At 34.2% G+C, this 20594-nt stretch overlaps 1 protein-coding gene across 1 annotated transcript in view; it reads left to right on the forward strand.

Annotated features, from left to right (window-relative positions):
* The window catches only part of LRRC7 (leucine rich repeat containing 7), a 601965-nt gene that overhangs the window by 477193 nt on the left and 104178 nt on the right, over positions 1 to 20594 (forward strand). Inside the window, 6 exon segments of the mRNA XM_007948315.2 lie at positions 3671 to 3770; positions 6176 to 6300; positions 8365 to 8613; positions 13371 to 13571; positions 19780 to 19891; positions 20102 to 20282. Coding sequence (XP_007946506.2) covers positions 3671 to 3770; positions 6176 to 6300; positions 8365 to 8613; positions 13371 to 13571; positions 19780 to 19891; positions 20102 to 20282 — 968 coding nt within the window.

A 20594-nucleotide genomic window follows, 5' to 3' on the forward strand; every position in this document is an offset into this window, starting at 1 on the left:
GCTTTTGAGTTGTGGAGCTGGCAAAGAATGCTGAAAGTACCATGGACTGCTAAAAGATAACAGGTCTGTCCTGGAGGAAGTGCAGCCAGAATGTTCCTTGGAGGTGAGAATGGCCAGACTTCATCTCACATACTTTGGTCATGTTGTCAGAAGGGACCATTCCCTGGAGAAGGATATCGTGCTTGGTAAGGTGGAGGGGCAACGAAAGAGGGCAAGCCCCTCAACAAGATGGATTGACACGGTGGCAGCGGCAATGAACTCAAGTATAGTAAGAATCATGGAGCTGGCTCAGGACTGGGCAGTGTTATGTTCTGCTGTACATAGGGTCACTATGAGTCAGAGACGACTAGACGGCACCTAACAACAACAACAACAAAATACAGATTGAAATAAGTATGGTGAAAGGACACAACCCTGATGCGCTCTCTTCCTGATTTTAAACCATGCAATATCCCTTTGTTCCATTCAAACAACAGCCTCTTGGTCTATGTACAGGTTCCTGATGAGCACAATCAAGTGTTCTGGAATTCCCATTCTTCTCAATGTTGTCCATAATTTGTTATGAACCATACAATCGAATGATTTTGCATAGTCAATAAAACACAAGTAAACATCTCTCTGGTATTCTTTGCTTTGAGCCAAGATCCATCTGACATCAGCAATGCTATCTCTCATTCCACATCCTCTTCTGAATCCAACTTGCAGTTCTGGAAGTTCTCTGCCAATATACTGCTGCAACCATTTTTAAATTATCTTCAGCAAGATTTTACTTGCATGTGATATTAATGATACTGCTCAATAATTTCCACATTCTGTGGGATCACCTTTCTTTGGAATGGGTACAAATACAGATCTTTTTCAGTCAGATAGCCAGAAATTTGTCTTCCAAATTTCTTGGCATAGACAAGTAAGTGGCTCCAGCATGGTGTCCATTTGTTGAAACATCTCAATGGGTATTCCGTCAATTCCTTGAAGCCTTGTTCTTTGCCAGTTACTTCAGAGCAGCTTTGACTTCTTCCTTCGATACCATTGGTTTTTGATAATATGCCACCTCCTGAAATGGATGAACATTGACCAATTCTTTTTTGTACAGTGATGCTGTGTATTCCTTCCATCTTCTTTTGGTACTTCCTCCATCATTTGATATTTTTCCCATAGAATCTTTCAATATCACAACTGGAGGCTTGAATTTTTTCTTCAGTTCTTTCAGCTAAATAAATGCTGATCATGTTCTTCCCTTTTGGTTTTCTAACTCCAGGTCTTTGCAATTTTATTATAATAATTGACTTTATCTTCTGTGTCTGCTCTTGGAATCTTCTGTTCAGCTTTTTTATCTTGTCACTTCTTCCATTTGCTTTAACTCCTCTCTGTTCAAGGGCAAGTTTCAGAGTCTCTTCTAACAACTATTTTGGTCTTTTCTACCTTTCCTGTTTGTTTGTTTTTTTTTTTTCTTTTTTTTTTAATGACCTTTTGCTTTCTTCATGGATAATGTTCTTGATGTCACCCCAAAATTCCTCTGGTTTTCAATCATTGGTATTCGATGCATCAAATCTATTCTTTAGTGGTCTCTAAATTCAGGGGAGATATAATCAAGGTCATATCTTGGCTCTCGTGGACTTGTTTTAATTGTCTCTGTCTTCAACTTGAGTTTGCATATGAACAACTGGTAGTCTGTTCCATAGGCAGTTCTTGGCCCTATTTTGGCTGAAGATATTGAGCTTCTCCATTGCTTCTTTCTACAGATGTAGTCAATCTGGTTCCTGTATACTCCATCTGATGAAATCCACATGAATAGCCATTGTTTGTGTTGTCAAAAAAAGATATTTGCAATGAATAAGTCATTGGTTTTACAAAATTCTCTCATGTGATCTCCAGAGTTATTTCTATCACCAAGTCCATATTTTCCAACTACTGGTAATTCTTGTTTCCAACTTTGGCATTCCAATCACCAGTGATAAATCAACAAATCGTGATTACATGTTCAGTCGATTTCAGACTGCAGAAGTTGGTAAAAAATTTCAATTTCCCCACCTTTGGCTTTGGTGGCTGAAGCGTAAATTTGAATAATAGTAATATTAACTGGTCTTCCTTGTACGTACTGCCATCGAGTCAGATCTGACTCATAATGACCCTTCCTTATGTTTCCAAGGTGGTATCACTCAAGAAATAGATTGCCCACTTCCAAGGAGTGGCTGGTGGGCTGGAACCACCAGCCTTCTGGTTAGCAGTCATATGCCTTGGGCACTATGCCTAGGTATATGGATATTATCCTATCACTGAGAGCATTGTACTTCAGGATAGATTTGAAACACTCTGTGAAGATGAATGCCATGCCATTCCTATTCAACTTGTCATTCCCAGCATAGTAGATCATATGGTTGTCTGATTCAAAATGGCCAAAACCACTCTATTTTAGCTCACTAATACCTAGGATATCAATTTTTATGTGTTTCATTTCATTTTTGACAACTTTCAATTGTCCTAGATTCGTACTTTGTACATCCCATGTTCCAATTATTAATGGATGTTTGCAGCTGTTTCTTCTAATTTTGAGTCATGCCACATCAGCAAATAGAGGTCCCAAAAGCTTTACTTCATCCACATAGTTAAGGTTGGCTCTACTCTGAGGAGGCAGCTCTTTCCCAGTTGCATTTTGAGTGACTTCCGACCTGAGGGGCTCATCTTTTGGCACTATATTGGACAATGTTTCAGGGCTATTCATAAAGTTTTCCACTAATATATCAGACACAGTTTCACTGCTATTCATAAGGTTTTCACTGGCCAATTCTTTGAGAAGTGAATGGCTCCTTGCTTCTTCCGAGTCTGTGTTAGTCTGGAAGCTCCACTGAAACCTGTTCACCATGGGTGACCCTGCTGGTATTTGAGATACCAGTGGCATAGCTCCAGCCTCCTAGTAACACACAAGCCACCAAAGTATGACAAATATTTTAAATTTAAAAATAGAGGTAAATATACTGCAATTTATTAAATACAAGTACAGTACCTTATCTGTATGTGGACCCTATTTTTGGTTATAAAACTATCTCCTAAAAAAACAAATGCATCTGTTTTAGGATAAAAATTCATAGCACGAATTTGATAGCAAATTCCATTTGTCTTTCGGGGTAACATTTCATGAAAACAAATAGGCATACAGACCTGAAAGCTTACTTAGTTGAAACAGTTTAACACATTTCAGTCTCTTCAGGATTAAAACTGGCAATGCTCAGTCAAAATAAATGAGTTTTGGTAAATTTTGTTAAGAATATTGTAGAAGAATCAAAGCTCATCATGGAAAGCTTGAGATTTGAAAATTCCTGACAATAGTCTTACGTTATATCAGATACACAGTCAAATTTATGAGTCAGATGTCAATGAGTCTGCCTTGTTTTTCTGTATCTTACAAGTTTTCCACCTTTGACAGGGTGCAACCTTACTACTTTCCTATTGCTTCTTGTAGTGGAAATTGAGTTTTCTTTCTCTGACAGGTTTCCACCTTACGTAAGTTCCAGGCTTCACAGGATCTACTTTCTTATTCATATCTTTTTTTTCCTTTCTTATCTTTCAGTTGTTCGTTCAGCTAGGTGAAGCCAGACTGTTGACCATTATCTTATATGAAATAAATAATCTTGCAGTCCTATTAATCTAATTTGTATGTTCTTTTTTCTAGTCCAAAGCACTTATCCCTTTACAAACTGAAGCCCATCCGGAAACAAAACAAAGAGTATTGACTAACTATATGTTCCCTCAACAACCTCGTGGTGATGAAGGTAAATTGTCAGTAGACATTTCTTCTGTACTTATAATGACTATGGATAAAAGGGATTACTTTTGTTCTGATCCCAGCCAGGAGTACTGGCATATGGACATGACACACATAAATCATTTGGGGATTCATTCTAAGCATGAATCTTACCTTTCTTCCACATTATAATATTTTATTAAGATTCCAAAAATAAATTTCTTCCTCTTTGTATCTTAAATGAAAGTACTGTTGACTTTTATGAGCAACCACTTCTCCTGAAGAACTGAAGGCACAGGACTAGTTAACCAAATGTGGTACTGAGCTTATTGAAATGAGTTTACAGCAGTAAGATTTTAAGGAAGGTTTAATGAGCTTGTTTCTTTCCTGTGTTCTCTAATTTCATCAACACAATTTAAACATTTAACCCGATGATCTCAGGCCCCAAATTATTTCCTGTGATAAGTCAATCATAAGGATACAACTAACAAATAATGACCGTTCTTTTTCAAGTTGAGTTTCCCTAAAAGTGTCAGGAGCTATGACAGGAATATTTTTTGAAAAACCTATTATTTAATTAAATCTTCTCTCCTATGATTACACCCTTTATAAATCTTTTAAAGGCAATGTGTCTTATACAATTTGGAAGTTAATGTAGGTTCCTTAGCCTAAGCCAGCGTAGGTTGGCATGCACATTTTCTAGTGTTCCAATTCATGGAAGAGTTAACCTAGTTTAGTCCCCTCATACTTAAATAAGAATCTTCGGGTGGCTCATACTACAAACTGAAAGATTGTTGGTGGTTTGAACTCACTCAGAGGTGCCTCAAAAAAAAGAAAGGCCTGGCAAAAAAAAGAGAAAAAAAAAACTCCTTGAAAACCCTACAGTTCTGCTCTGCAACACATGGAGTCACCATGAGTCAGAATTGACTTGACAGCAACTGGTTTCATGTTTTTATCTGGTATACTTGAGTGCCTGCATGACATAGTGGTTAATGTGCTCAGTTACTGACTGAAAGTTGGAGATTTGAGTGTCCTCACAAGCACCTAAGAAGAAAGGCCTGGCAATCTACTTCTGAAAAATCACCCATTGGGGAAAAAAAACATGAGGAGTCTGAATTGGCTAAATAGCAACTGGTACTGGTTTAGATACTTGAATAAGACCAATCTTTAAAGTAAACCATTTTGCTTATGTATTTCTTATGTTCAGGAATAATGATCATAAATTATTTTAGTCTTTGACTTACAAATGTAAATGAATCATTCTGAGATACTTTATTTGAATTTGGCCTACAAAAGTAAGAAAAGGAAAGATTATTTTCATAAATATTTTTCAGACTTCAATAAAATTTCTCTTCTGAACTTACTAAAGAAAATTCAACATGTTTACATGTGCTATAAGAAAAATTTTAAGTAAGGATTCTATTTTTATTTATGTAGCTTAACTTATATTTTCATTTTAACATCTCTAGTTAATAAAAATACTTCATTTCAAAAAATCCAAGGAAAAATGAAATATGTTTAATAGTTACTATTCATTTCTGAGATGCAATTTTACAGATTTTTTTTCAGGATGTGAGGTATATCTAGTTAGATAAGATATGATGTTAAACAATTACCCTATTTCTTGAACTTTAAGCAAGTCACCCTGTGATTTTTCGGGCAGGAGTGTAATAAATTAATGCCAAGAATCCCTTGCAACAAACAAGGAAATATATGATAAACACCATCCTTCAGAAAAGAATTTAGTCTCTATTAAGTACTTTTATTGCATTTTCATGTGATCTTCACAACAATGTTTCAATTAAGATATTACCATTAGCCAACATTTTGCTGTTAATTTGAGACACATTTACACTAATTGAAATTTTAATGTTAAAGACTAAAATTTCACATGTTCACAAAATCAAGCACTTCTCCATGTTCTCTCCCTCCCCACCTTTCCTAAAAAAAAATGTTGTAATTCTACAACCTTCGTAAAAATGTCTTTTATGAAAGAAATCCTGATAGATTTTACTATTTACAAGTTTGGGCTCTGCAATTACACAGGTGGAATAGAATGCAGCTTTAGTCACAGTGATGATGTATGAAGAGCCTTGAGCAAGTCTCTTGGACCTCAGCTAGTTTTCTCATTAGTGAAATGAAGATAATGTTAGTGCTATTATGAAGATTAAAAGATATCATATTTAAAAGTGCTTAACTCAGTTTTTTTATTATTACTTTATTGTTATCCAATGGAAATTTCATTCTTTACATATTTTATTAGAAATCTTCCCGATCTCAATGTTTTTATTCTTTCTTTCCTTTTTTCTTTTGTTTTTATTTTTGTATTTATTTATAGCACCTATAACCATTTTTTACATAGTGTATTAATATTCTATTAACACTCTACGTTTAAAAAAAAAAAAGCAATAATACTTTGGAATCTAACTGTAGATTTCCAGTCAGACAGTGACAGCTTTAACCCTACACTGTGGGAAGAGCAGAGACAACAACGTATGACTGTGGCCTTTGAATTTGAAGAAAAAAAGGAAGATGAGGAAAATGCTGGGAAAGTGAAGGTAAACCTTTTGGCATTTGTTTTATTTTGTTTTGTTTTTGCTTTTTCTTTCTTCTCTTATTCTTTTGTGTGTGTACATTGTTATTCAGAATTTGGGATGAATGGTGTGACCTCTGCTAAAAGGTCAGATACATCTTCTAGTCTCATACTGGTACCTTTCATTACAGCAGGCTGGTAGCTTTAGAAGCCTTGGTGTGCTTCAGAATGAAAGTAAACTTGTCCCAACTCTGAGCAAATTAGATATGTCATCAGTCCTACAGAATGACAACTTGAGAGAGATTCAAGCTGAGAAACAGCCAGAAAGGAAAAACAAAATCTTGGTGATGGACTTCATCTAAGCACCTTATTTATCTTCAAAACACTGAAATGGTTTTCTTTAAAGCACTGAACATGAAGATCATGTAGACTGTATAAGGCCAAAATGCACATTTATGGAAAGGCAACTGATTAATACATGACATTAGTATTAAAATATCTGAAGGATCTTTATTTCCCTGGGATATTTAAGAAAAGTTTATGAGCTTCCTAAAGGAAGAAAACAAGTTTCAAAGGAAATAAATGCCTAATGACAGGTGATGTTCCTTAGGGAAAATTATTTCAACTTTTTCACCTCAAATGATATATTTTAAAACCCCTTTACTGGGATTAATCTAATCAAATAACAAAGTTGCATTTTAAAATATATGTTTTCCATTATTTAAATTTCAAAATATTATCAGAATTAATACAGATTTTATCAGCATCAAATTTTCAAGTTATCATCAGGGCGACATCTTGAATCTCTCATTAATTGTCTTATGTATTATTTGTGTACTTTTTCCATCATGCATACTAACAGCTTTCACTCTTAGTGACTAATTTAAAAAGTAACTATATATGCATCTTATTAATAAATCTAGATGGTGTGATATGTTTTTCTTCTTTGTTCTCTCCTTTCCACATTTTCTAAACTTTAATTCAAAACTCAACATATTTTAGAATCTTAGAAAAGCACTTGAACACTTACTAATATGGCCTACCTATGTCATTATGGTGAACCCTAAATGAATTCCCAAATTCAATATGGTGTGTGTGTGTGCATGTGTGTGTGTGTGTGTGTGTGTGTGTGTGGTTCTGGATAACTAATGCTCTCTAAAAACTAAGAAACAATTTTTTACTTGTAAATTCTTAGAAAAAAATCATTCTAAATTTAAAAAGCAAAAAAACTTCACCATATTTCAGTTCTTTTTTTTGATAGTATTTTATATGTTAAATTCAGAACCAATGAATGATGCATTTTGTATTGAACCTCTGACTCTTTTTTATAATTTATTGAATTGTCAAAAACTACATGTTTATTCCTAAAAATATATATTCTAAGAATTCAAGAAGAAAAGAGTGCACTTTATATACTCTTTTTATGTATCAATGAAAGCATAAAATACAATAAATGCAAGCAGTTATTTAGAAGCCCTGTTTGTGTGTTATGTAATCAAGTTTGTTATGAGGAGAGTAGGTTCATTATACTTTAGAGTGTATTTTTTCTATTTACATTTTTTTCCCTTCATGAAACATTATGTTTCCAAACTCCCAAACTACTTGGCTTTGACTAATTTGAATATTTCCAATGCCATTGGCTATTGGACAAATTAGAACACAAACAAACTTCTAAATAAATCATCATGGAAGCATGATGAATGGAAAACACTGAAATCTTAGACTAAAATTAATCACAATTTCTGGTTCATTACATGTATATTACATTTACCTTTAATTTACATACAATTTTAAAACAAACCATTGACCTATGCCATCAACTTTCAAATGGACTAGAGTATAATGCCCTACTTACAGTGTGTTTAGTGTAGTATGAATGCTGCATAGTGTGAAGAAATTGTCACCCGTTAGTTTCACATGATATCAGTGCTGTTTTATTGCATAGAGTTAAAACTGATTTTCTATGGCTGTTTTAAATGTATTACCCAGAGCAGGAAAAAAAGAGATCAAGAGTAGAAAAATGATAAAGTGAAAGTATTGCTACAGTGCTCCTCTTTCTCCCAGAAAATGGAGATTCCTTCTCCCACAGGATCTCTCCTGCCAAGCCCCCTGGGAAAGGGGCCAGCGTGGGATTACTCTCCAACCTGCCAGACTGTCTGGCGATTGCTGCACACCATGGGCCAGGTGTGATCAGCAGATCCAAGATATGCCAGTCCCCCAGAATGACCCACAGCTGGCATGGGGGTGTATAAGTGGCCTCCAGCAGGAAAGGAGCATGTGTACTCAATTGCCAGTTGCAGCACAATCTACCACTCTTCCCTCTCTAAGTGGCAGACAGGTAGGCCTAGGTGTGTGGGGTAGGAGAATCCCCTACATGGAGATAACCTTAGAACAGTGGTTTATGGGGTATGTTCTGCATGATTTGGGGTGAAAAATACTAATCACAAAAAACCTTTCAATTGCCAATGTTTGATGCCAATGTAATTTTTTCCATTGACTTTGGCATTGGGTTATAGAGGACTGAGTCAGGGGAGGGATATCAATATGAGGTGCCTATTGGTGGGATATATAGAATGGTTTCTGAGTTGGATGCTTCATTTTTATTTATGTTTTTATTTTTGATGTTTTTTTTCTTTAAAGTGTGGGAATACCAATAGTAGGGCAGAATGTTGACAACATTATTGATACAATCTAAATTTCCCTCTCCCACTCCTACAAATATATTTTTCATACTGTCAATTCTGGGGGAGATTAAATAACTAAAACTTATTTTGTGAAATAATATGGGATTTGAATTGAAATTTGCTGAGAGTAGACTTTGAGCACAAAGATTGCCTCCTGTTAAAAAGCATCAATTTTCCTTCAATTTAAAGGCACAGATGATGATAATTCCTGTAAGAGAAGATTGGTTTGGGAGTTATGGCTAATAGGGCTTCCTTATCTCAGTGGGCTAGATGTTTAAGAGTTTAACGGGGAAAGAAAAAAAAATCATGTCTTAATAGGGGGTAAAAAGACACTGAATTTTTATGTAAATTTGACCATACACATGTAATGGACTAGATGCTTATTTTGTGCTTTATATTCTTTATACAATATAAGGCAAACTGAGAATGTATTTTTCTAAATAAAATGCCTACAGTTTTCCTTTTATTTTGTAAAACATCCCAATTAATTCCTTGAATAAGATGATTAAAAATCAGTTATCAAAACCATTAATTGTTGTTTCTCTTACTGGAATTTACAGTCAAATTAAATTAGAATTTAATCATTATATAAGATAACCATAGTTCTGTGTGAATTCAATATATGATTTCTAAATGACCTAGCTATTGACATCCAGTAATTCTGTTTCCATTGCTAAATTCCAAATGCTAAATTTGGGGGGGCTCCAACATCTTGCAGCTGCTATTTGCATTTACTACACTTTCTTTAGATCTGAGAAGTATTGTGAAATATTACTATGTTCCAAAAATAGAAGAAAATAATATTTTAGTAAGCATCTTGCATTTATTTTTGTAAAACGTATATGTGAAATGAACAAATACTTTATGGTGAGTGATACAGCACAGCACTTTGATAAGGTATATACTTGATAAATTTCCCTACCTATGTTTATGATAAGTTAATTTATATTTTTTTTCATTCCATATTAGAATAAAGGCATTTCTCTAACCTATTTATTTAGAAATGTCAAGCAACTGCTTCTATATTTTGGCATTACTGAAGTATTATATAACTAGGTTTATTATCATGTGTGTTTATTTCTGAAGCATTGCAAACTGAATTGAAACATAGCAAAGTAAAACATTCTGTAAAGAAGTATAAAGTATGCTATTACAGAGCCTACAAACATAATAGAATTATAAAATAGTGTAGTTTCATTTAGAAAGAAAGTGTAATATTGTTACATAGCTTAATATTTAAAAAAAAAAATTAACTTATTATTTAACTCCAGAAAATTCAGGTTAGACTTATAGTATTTCTTCCACAAGATCAGACAAACATGTGCTGTACCTATAAGAGGGAATAGTTCTGAGCTAAGTAACACTTGTGAATCATAAACCTTGGAATCAGATGGACCTGGGTTTTAATCTTGCATTGCTACCTACTAGCTGTGTGACCTTGAGCAAGTGACTTACACTATCTGACCTCAATTTTTCTGTAGAAAGGGAACTAAATAGCTGCTGCATAGGTTTATAAAATGTAAATTCTATAAAGCATTTAGCGTGGTGCCTGACACATAGCAGATGCTGAATAAATGAAACTATTGCTGTAAACAATCAGGGAAAAAAAATCCAGAGACTTACAGTTGTTGTGGTTAGATACGTGCTGTGGAATCTAGATTGCTAAAGGAATCCAGATTTTAAAAAATTTAAACATAAAATCTGAAATTAAAAACAGAATCTAATCTCCACCTAGAACGTAAAAAATTGTCAAGGGATTTTAACAATTATTATCTCATTTTATTTAGAAATTAACCCAAGTATATGGGAGAGATATTATCATTCCCATTTTGCTTCAGTAGAAACTTCACAGCTAGTTCGGGGTAAATCTGTGGCTTAAATTTGGGTTTTCTGACTCCAAATCCAGTAAATTCTGTAATAGTCTAGTAAGTGAGAAGCAAAGAGCTTATTTCTAGGTAGAAAATTTCCACTTTTTATGAGACCTGAAGCTTACCAAATTTGGGAGAGAGTGGCCTCTTTAAGGAAAAGAATATAAAATGATCATGTGATCCATAAATAGATTCCCTCAAGGAGCTTTGGAAGGATTTCAGACCCTAAAGTGTAAGCTTCATTAGTTTAATAGTTACTCCACCTGTTTCTAAATTTAAATATTTTTACAGAGATAAAATACCCAAACATGTTCTGTTCATATGACCAAAATATCAAATCAACTTGCTATAAAATACCAGAAAATATTAGTTCCATGGACATCAGTAAATATTCATCTAATTCTGTCAGATGGGACCTAGCATGTATAAAAAACAGATTACATAAGTCAGGAAATGTTTAATTCAAGTAAGGACAAATTCTTCACTTTTTGTTTGTTTTTTGCCTTTTATTCAATTTAGAAGGGTAACTTCAGTGTTGAGGAATTTTTAAGGTGCACAGAATTTTAATTTATTTAGTCACTTGAAAATTATTTTTCATTCATATACCACTGGTTATTAAAATATATATATATATCTTCTTCTTTGGCATGTTAGTCTTACCAGTCTACAATTTACGTCATTACAATATGTAGTTTTTAGACTTCTAGCCCTTTGATAGTGAATATTTTTTAAACAACTTCAATGACAAAATTTGAAAGTTAGATTTAATGTGAGATTAGCATTTCAATTACCAATTTAAACAGCAGGAACAAGAATGTGTGCATCCCAATGGACTTTGTCTAACATGAATATCACTCTTTTATCTGGGATATTTCATGAATATCACTCTTTTATCTGGGATATTTCTATATTACGTGCTAACAATTTATACTTTTTTTCTTTAATCTAACTTTTCTTAGGTTAGATTTTTATACCTTTACTTTTATACATCTTTTATATTAATGATTCTATCTTTATTTTTCTGGTAGTGGTAAAGTGATTAAACTACAGCAACACTTAATCTAATAAAATTACCTAGCTGTTCATCTTTCCAAATATTTATTGGAAATATAATTCTGTATTTTTAGTAGTGAAAGAATTGTTGGAAATCATTTAGTGAAGTCCAATCTCAGTATTTGAATGATAAGGAAAATGAGACACAAGGAGATAAAATACTAAGAATAGCACAGTTGGTGGATTTGCTAAAATTGCAGAGGAGCAAAAGTGTTTGGATTCGTGTTCATAATGCTCAGGTCTACCCCACTCTCATAGTTTCTTACATCCCATGAATTACATGGGTATGTGTGGGTGGGTATGTGTGTGCCCTTCCCTTTATCTTTTCTCTCTCTTTCCTACTTTTCCTCTTCTCAGCTTCTCTGCTGCCTTCTCTTTTCCTCCATCTGACAGACACACATGTGCACACACATACACTCACACATACCACAATCACATAAACCATTCCATTATGTAAAGTTGATTCTAGTCAGATGCAAAAAGTCATGATTGTTGAAACAAGCTAGTCAATCTGTGCTTTCTTCTGCTTCTCTTTAATTTAATAAATTTGTATTTATTCCATGTTAAATAATAATAAGTACTGTGATAGTAGGATAGTCTATCCTCCTCCCCAAAAAAAATAACTACTAAGAATAGTAGTAACTAATATTATATGTTCCTTGAAGTAAGGTTGATAATTCAAAAATGAAATTGATAATTCAAAAATGAATTCAAGAATGGAAATAAATTTCTGGATAAATATAAGCCAAAATTTACATTTTTTATCTTAGAAAATGGTCTCAGTTTTTTATTTCTTTTTAGTATAAGATGTTACCAATGAAGCATGTTACTTTATTAGGATATAAATGAACTATAAAAGTCACTCGGAAGCATTTTTTCTTAAGTATTAACAAGAATTAGCTACCCTACTTTTTGATGTAACATGCTAATTAACATAGAGCTGATGCATGTTAGAGAAGCAGATATTGTCTGCTTTTTCTTATACATAACATGTTAGAGAAGCAGATATTGTCTGCATTTTCTTATACATAACAACCCTACCTGTAAATCTTTTGGGGTCTCCTTCCATCATCTGCATTGATATTCCAAATATATTCTCAACATCAAAATTATTACTTACAAATAATTTAGACAAGGGAGGGAACAGCCTCTCAACTATGAAAGCAGCTGATAGTAACATGATTAAGTTTTTCAGAAATTACATTATAAGTTATCTAAGTGCTTGACCTACTGCTATTTCAGTCATCTTGAGGGTAGGTCTAATTCAAAAATCATTTATAATCCAAAAGTGTGAGTGAGGTCAAAAGAACTCCTCCCATTTGGGAGAATATAGAAGAATACAATGTGTTCTACCCTATAGCACAGTTTCTAAGACAGCTCGACACTCACTATATTGCATTTGGTTGTACTACTACAGATAAAATGGAGTAGTTTGTGAACATGCTTTCTGAGGATATTTTTATGCTAAATTTCTTTTTATAAACTTCTAGGTTGAAATAAACCTAAAACGATATCCAACTCCTTACCCAGAGGATTTAAAGAATATGGTAAAATCTGTTCAAAATCTGGTGGGTAAGCCCAGCCATGGAGTGCGTGTTGAGAATTCAAATCCAACTGCTAACACGGAGCAAACTGTGAAAGAAAAATATGAACACAAGTGGCCAGTAGCCCCAAAGGAGATTACAGTGGAGGTATTTCAAGGTTATTGGTAATTGCTAGTGTGGTGTGGATTTTTTTAGAATTACTAAATGGTCTCTTCCCTTTTTGTATTTTTATTTATTTATTTTATGGAATAGATGTTCCTTGTCAATTACATTTTTTTCTGTAATATAAATAAGAACTTCTCTTTCAAGCTATGAGGGTTCCATTCGATAAATCACAGATAAATGACACCCTCTAGGCCTAAAGTCATTACTACAGCTCCAAATATAACAATACATACACAAAGAATAGTTTCTTCACCAGCTAGGCCTGTCCAGTGGTGAATTACCTCATTTTAATGACAATTTTTTGGCTACCCCAAGCTGTTATTGTTTTTTAGTTGTTTTCAGCTTTTATTTTAGAAGTCATTAGGAAAAACTGAATGAATTTTTTATTATTCTTCTTTAAATCTCAGCCAAACTCCTAATAATATTCAAAGTAAATTGTTTCTTTTTTTTGTTTGTTTGTTTTTTTAATCTTTTGTGTTTGTGCAACAACCTTTATAGGAAATACTACTACTAACAACAAAAAGGAAGAGAGAACTTTGAAATTTAGCTTTACGGAATCTAGTCCTGTGAAGCTTGATTCCTGTATTTCACAATGAGCTAAAAATTTATCCTTATCAATTTGTGTGGTCTGAAAAGAATTCAACTACATTTATGCCATCTCTGCTCTCTCCCATCAATTCTTCAGCAGTGTCAGTTACCACTTTTTTATCTTCATTAGAAGCGCAATTAATATGAGTTGTCTAGTAGTTTATGTACCTACTTCTCAAACATCTAGATTGGCAAAACTCTTTTACACATCTGCATTTCAAAGCATCCATTTGTTACATTTATTAAACACCAGCTGTATATTTAGCACTGTGCTAAACACTGTGAGAGAGATATAAAATGTGTGCATAGTTCCCAAGTAATAGACAATGTACTCAGATGAACTTAAACCTAACCCACATGGAGGAATTAGAGAACACATTATATAAAGTATGATCACATGAGTGTTTGTGTGATGGGGAATACAAGACTGTAAGAAAATGGAGAAATAAATAATCACTGACAACCTATAAGAACAGTTACATGAGGCAAGGGGAAATCTTAAACAAAAATAAGCATGGGGTGTACATCACCCAGTGGAGGTACCAGCCTGCCCCAGAAAACATGAATAGATCTGGATAGCTAAGGAAGAACTTTTTCTAAGTAGATGTCATTTCCATTGCTTTTTGCTTTCTCTTTATCAAATCAGTGTCACTGTACTTTTTTCTGTCCCAAATATTACTAAAATGCTACAGTGAATCATTAAATTTTTATCCCTTAAGATATTGCAACAATTTAAGAGAGAAAATGAGCATTTAGTATATACACACTAGTAGACACATATCCACTTTATATTTCATATTTGAGAGCCCTGGTAGCACAGTGCTTAAGCATTCAGCTGCTAACATATGAGTCAGTGATTCAAACCCACCAGTGACTTCTTCAGAGAACGATGTGGCAATCTGCACATATCACCAAAAAAATAAAAAAAAAAAAATGTGATAGGATCTAATTCTGAAACTGAGAACTTCCTCAAGCTAGTGCTTCACACAGTCTGACGGATAGAGAATATTGCTTTGCTTCTCGTGAAGATTTACTATATCCCATAGTGTCCATGTGAATTAGCAATGGCACCTTTAGGTGCCTCAGAGCACAATGTGGTAACCAAGGATAAGGGCTTAGAAGTCAAACAGACATAAATTCAAACGTTGTCTCTACCTTATTACCAACTGTGTGATCTTGGCAACTCACTTAAACCTTTCTGATCCTTAGTTTCTTTATTGTTAAAAATACAGATAATCATAGCACTCTTTCAGAGTTATTGTGCAGATGAAATGAGATGAAAACAGATGTTTATGTACATCTCTAAGCATAGTTCTTGTCACAGAGCAAGGCTGCCGTAAATGACCATTTCCTCCCCTTCCACAAGAGTGATGTGCCAAGTTCTGTCATGTCTTTAATCCTTCCGAGAATCATTGCCTTTTATTACAAAAAGCTTCTCACTGCTTTTTTGTATAACTGCTCACCATGTCCACTGTGTTCATAAATGTCATAAATGTTCACTTTTCCCTTTGTTAGGGGATTTAGCCCAATTTCTCTCTGTAGAGGAACACATCTTTCTGCTGGTAATAGAGAATAGCGAATTACCCTTGAAAAACTGCCTTAAATTGCCGTTATTAGTACTAGGTCTAACCTCTCAAAAGCTCAGCACACTTTACTTTCCTTTGATCTACCTTAGATCCCCTTTTCCTACAGCCAGTAATAGCCAGAGGTTGAACAATGAAACCATAGGAGGGCAATGGAATTAAAAAAAACAAAACAAAACAGATTTTTCATTTTGTTTTGCTTTTCACCAGTAGTAAATATGGTTCAATATGCTTCTTATGAGACCTCCACTAAATTTTATTCCCTTTCCATAATTAACTGGCTTCACCCATAGAACTCACTGCCATTGAGTCGATTCTGATGACCCCCATTAGGTTTCCAAGGCTGAAAATCTTTATGGAAGTAGATTTCCCCATCTTCCTTCTGCAGAGGTGCTGGTGGGTTTGAACCACTGACCTTCTGGTTAGCAGCCAAATGCCTTATGCATTGTGCCACCAGAGCTCCATAGAAGTAATCCCAAAAATGCTTCCCATTTTCCAACAGAAACTTGATTCCTCCAGCCTCTCTAAAAAATATGTTGAGACAAAATCTTGCTTCAAGGCCTGCTATGCGATACAGTGTATGCTATATTGACTATCCTAAGAAAAACTCATTTCTCTAATAAAATTCACAAAACAAAGCTAACTGTCCTTTGTTTGAGCAATAAGTTTTTCTTAGAGTAGACAATATAGCATATACAGTATCACATAGCAAGCCTTCAAGTAAGGCAGATCCCTGGTCAAATCCTGGCTCCACTACTTTATAAGTGTATAACTTGAAATTATGACTTTACTTAGCTCTCTGAGCCTCTATTTCCTCATCTGTAAAACAGAGATGATTATAATAACACCATGTCACAGATTATCTTTTAGATAATTGGGTAAGATAATATAGATAAAGTGTTTAGCATAGTAGCACAATAGCAGACATGTAAGAGACTTTCCATAACTGATGACCATGAACATCTTCATCATTATCATCATCATCATCAATATTATTTTGCTCATAAAGTTAAAATAAAAACCCACCTGTTTTGGTGCAAATCCACCATTCTTGCTTCAGTAGTGTTGTTCTTCTATGGGGAGGACCACAGAAGTCTAGAGAAAAGATGCAAGTTCATGATCAGTTGATATCATACTCTCTTTCTGGTCACTCAACTTCTTTTCAATTCATATCAGAAGTTCTTGATCAGGGCCAGAACTTGAGCCTGAGTCAGACTCTGGTCTTCAGACCATGGAGAGCTACAGTAACAATTTGTCATACAAGTCTGAAAAGCTGATTAATACAGACAGGTAACTTGAGTACTGAATGTAAGAAATAATGAAGGGGGGTGGGGGGAAGATAAGTGAAACCTTTAATTATTTTAACATCTCTGTGCATATGCAACTATTTACTTTGCTTTTTTTGTTTGTTTCTATTTTTTGTTGTTGTTGTCTTTTGGTTTTTGTTTTTGGCAAAAACAAAATTCCTATACCTCTATATTATGTGTCATAAGAATATTTTGTTTTAAAATTATTATTTCAACAAATAAGTTACAGTTATATTCATAAATATTAGTGATAGAAAGGAATTAGCCCCAACTCCTATTATTATGTATTTCCTTCATTCTGCTGATGAATAAATAAGGTCCAGAAAGGTATACTGAATTGCGCAAGGTGACTTGATTAGTATATGCTGAAGCAGGAATAGAACATAAAGATTATGTTGTTGTTAGTTGTCATCAAGTTGATTCCAACTTATGGTGAGTCCATGAGTTACCAAGTAGAATTGCTCCATAGAGTTTCTTAAGGGAAGCAGATTGCCAGGCCTTTTCTTCTGCGGTATAGCTCAGTGAATTCAAATGAACAACCTGTAGGTTAGCAGTCAAGTGCAAACCATTTGTGCCATCCAGAGACCTCAGAATATGAATGTAACAACTAGTAATTGAAATATTTTTGACAAGTGTTATTTAACATACATTATACCTTTCCTGTTACTGTTTCTCAAACTTGCATCTGCAAGTTTATAGGTTTCTCCAAAGGTATGTAAGTCTTTTTATTTTCTACTTAGTAACCTTAAAACTTTGCCATGGTAAATTTCTTATGCTAATAAACCTTCCAAACAATTTTCAAAATCCATGAAAATAGTAATTTTCTTCATATCCAGAATTTTCTTTATTCTTTGTTTCCTAACCCTCTTCATATCTGATACTACATTTCAAGTTCCTGGTTGATGCAAATGGTTAAGCCTCCAATTTCTATCTAAAAGGTTGAATGCTTCAAACTCATCCAGGGGCACCTCAGAAGACTGGCCTGGCAACCTGCATCTGAAAGGTCACAGCACTGACAACTCTTTAAAGCACAGTTCTACTCTGACACACAGGGAGTCGCCATGAGTTGGAATTGACTCAGTGCCAACTAACAGCAATAGAATGCTCACAGCTGACCTCACCAGAAGTCATCACAATATAAGGAAAGTCACTGGACTAGAAGCCAAGAGAATCCTGTCCTCATGCTGGATCTCTGTCTAATTATATGACCCTGGCCCTTGCTGAATCTCAGATTGTGCCTCTAGAAAATGAAAGGGTTGGACAAGATGATCTCTTAGTATTCTTCTATTGAAATGTTCTTAAAAAAATTAATAAATATCAGGAACTATATACCCAGGTTATTCACATGCAAATATTCACATATAAACCTAACTAAAAGCAAACCAAAAGACAGAACTGAAGCCAAGAGTTAAAGAAATGTTTCTCTGCAATACCTAAAGACTTGACCCAGTTGCTATGGAGGACTTTGGCAGTGTGTATAATTTATAGTAAAACCTTCTGTCTGATCATTACAGCAACCAATTAGTTTTAAAACCAGACTTGTTTACTTTATAATATTTTGTCCTCAGGTGTATCCTTTTTCTACTTTTGTTGTTTTGTTGTCACTCATTTATGATGAATGAATAAATATTTAGTAAAATATTTCTAAATATGCTACATCAATGTTTCAAACTAACAATAATAAAAAAAACTGAAAATTCTCCTTCAAATTCCAATTAACTAATTTTTAAGAAAAATAAACAACATAAAGATAATTAACATGCATAAATTTATATCACTATTTACACATGGGTATTATAATATCTAGGAGCTCTGGTAGCATAGTGCCTAAGGCACTTGACTTCTAACCAGAAGGCTGGCAGTTCAAACCTACCAGCCACTCCTCAGAAGGAAGATGGGGCAATGTACTTCTGTAGTGATACTGCCTCGGAAACCCAAGGAGGGGTTGCTATGAGTTGGGTCCAATTTGATGGCATATAACAACAACAACAACATTATCATATCTAGAAGAGAGTGAGAATTTGGTATTTTGCCATCCGTAATGCTCTCCCACTACCTGGTTAACTAAGAATAAGAGTTTGAACTTTTAAAGAACTTTAAAATTCATGGAGTTCTTTTTTTATGTGTACAGTTATCATTATGAAGTTTTATTCTTGTACCCATGTTACTCCTTTCTCTCAATGAATGGTTGTAGAGTGTAGAATGAAGATGTAGCAGGCTAGATAGGTCATGAGAAAGACTAGGAACCTTAGGAAGAAGGCACAGTAGAATTAGACAATTGAGGCAAATATATGTAATATAGAACATTATATATATGTAATATTATCCATTACATAGCTTATCATAGTTCCGTGCTGTGTTATAAAGAGTTGTATCTCATCTTCCCAACTAGACTGTAAGCTCATAGAGGGCAGGGGCCACATTTTATCTTTCTTTGGAACCTCCACAGTTCTTTGCACAGTGCCAGGTATATTCACAGTATTCAACAAATGTCTGATGAATAAATGTATTAACTTAGATTAGAGAAAAACACATACACCCACACTTTAGTGCTTACCTCGAATATACATACGGTTTCTTTCTCCCAGTGGCACATAGTGAATAAATCCTAGATTCCCATATTTAAATCTAAGCCAAGTAAAGATATTGCCACCTTGGTTAACCATTGTTTGAATGTTTACTTTCCTTGTCCTATATTATTATATCTCTCAGGATTCTTTTGTTCATCCAGCTAATGAAATGAGGATTGGGGAACTTCACCCTTCATTAGCTGAGACCCCTCTGTACCCACCCAAACTTGTTCTGCTAGGGAAGGACAAAAAAGGTAACAGTGTGAACCTGATGTGGAAAATATGCTGACAATGCATGTGCATGATGAATCATCAGCTATAAATTATGATACACCATTGTCTACAAAAATATCTTATAATTATATATTTCCAATACTAATCAGTATGCTGTTTTTCATATATGCTTTTCTATATTGGTAATTGTTGTTCATAGCATTGTAACATTTTTCCTCTTTAAATTTCAGAATCAACTGATGAGTCTGAAGTTGACAAAACTCACTGTCTGAATAACAGTGTTTCCTCAGGCACTTACTCAGACTACTCACCTTCCCAGGCTTCCTCAGGATCCTCTAACACCCGGGTTAAAGTGGGGTCCTTGCAGACAACAGCTAAAGATGCAGTACATAACTCTTTGTGGGGTAACAGGTGTGTTTAGAATTCCCTTTTCTTTTCCCAATGCTTATTATTAGCAACTTTTAAAATAAGATTCTTCTCATTTGGGAATTGTATTCAATATATGAGCAGCAGAGAAGTCAGAAGGTGCATATAAGCACATGTAGTCCACCTGGGACTTTCAATAGCTTTCATTTTAGGGCAAGGCCTTTGTGTAAGAGAGAGATGGTAGGAGATTGACACAATGGCATTATAGCCAGGACAAAAATAATAATAATAATAATAATGATGAAAAATTTTGTTTGCCTAACTTATTTATGAGGCACTTATTTATTTATGACGGAG

The sequence above is a fragment of the Orycteropus afer genome, unplaced genomic scaffold, assembly GCF_000298275.1.
Source record: "Orycteropus afer afer isolate SDZICR_OR568_19922 unplaced genomic scaffold, OryAfe1.0 scaffold00213, whole genome shotgun sequence".
Taxonomy (NCBI): domain Eukaryota; kingdom Metazoa; phylum Chordata; class Mammalia; order Tubulidentata; family Orycteropodidae; genus Orycteropus; species Orycteropus afer.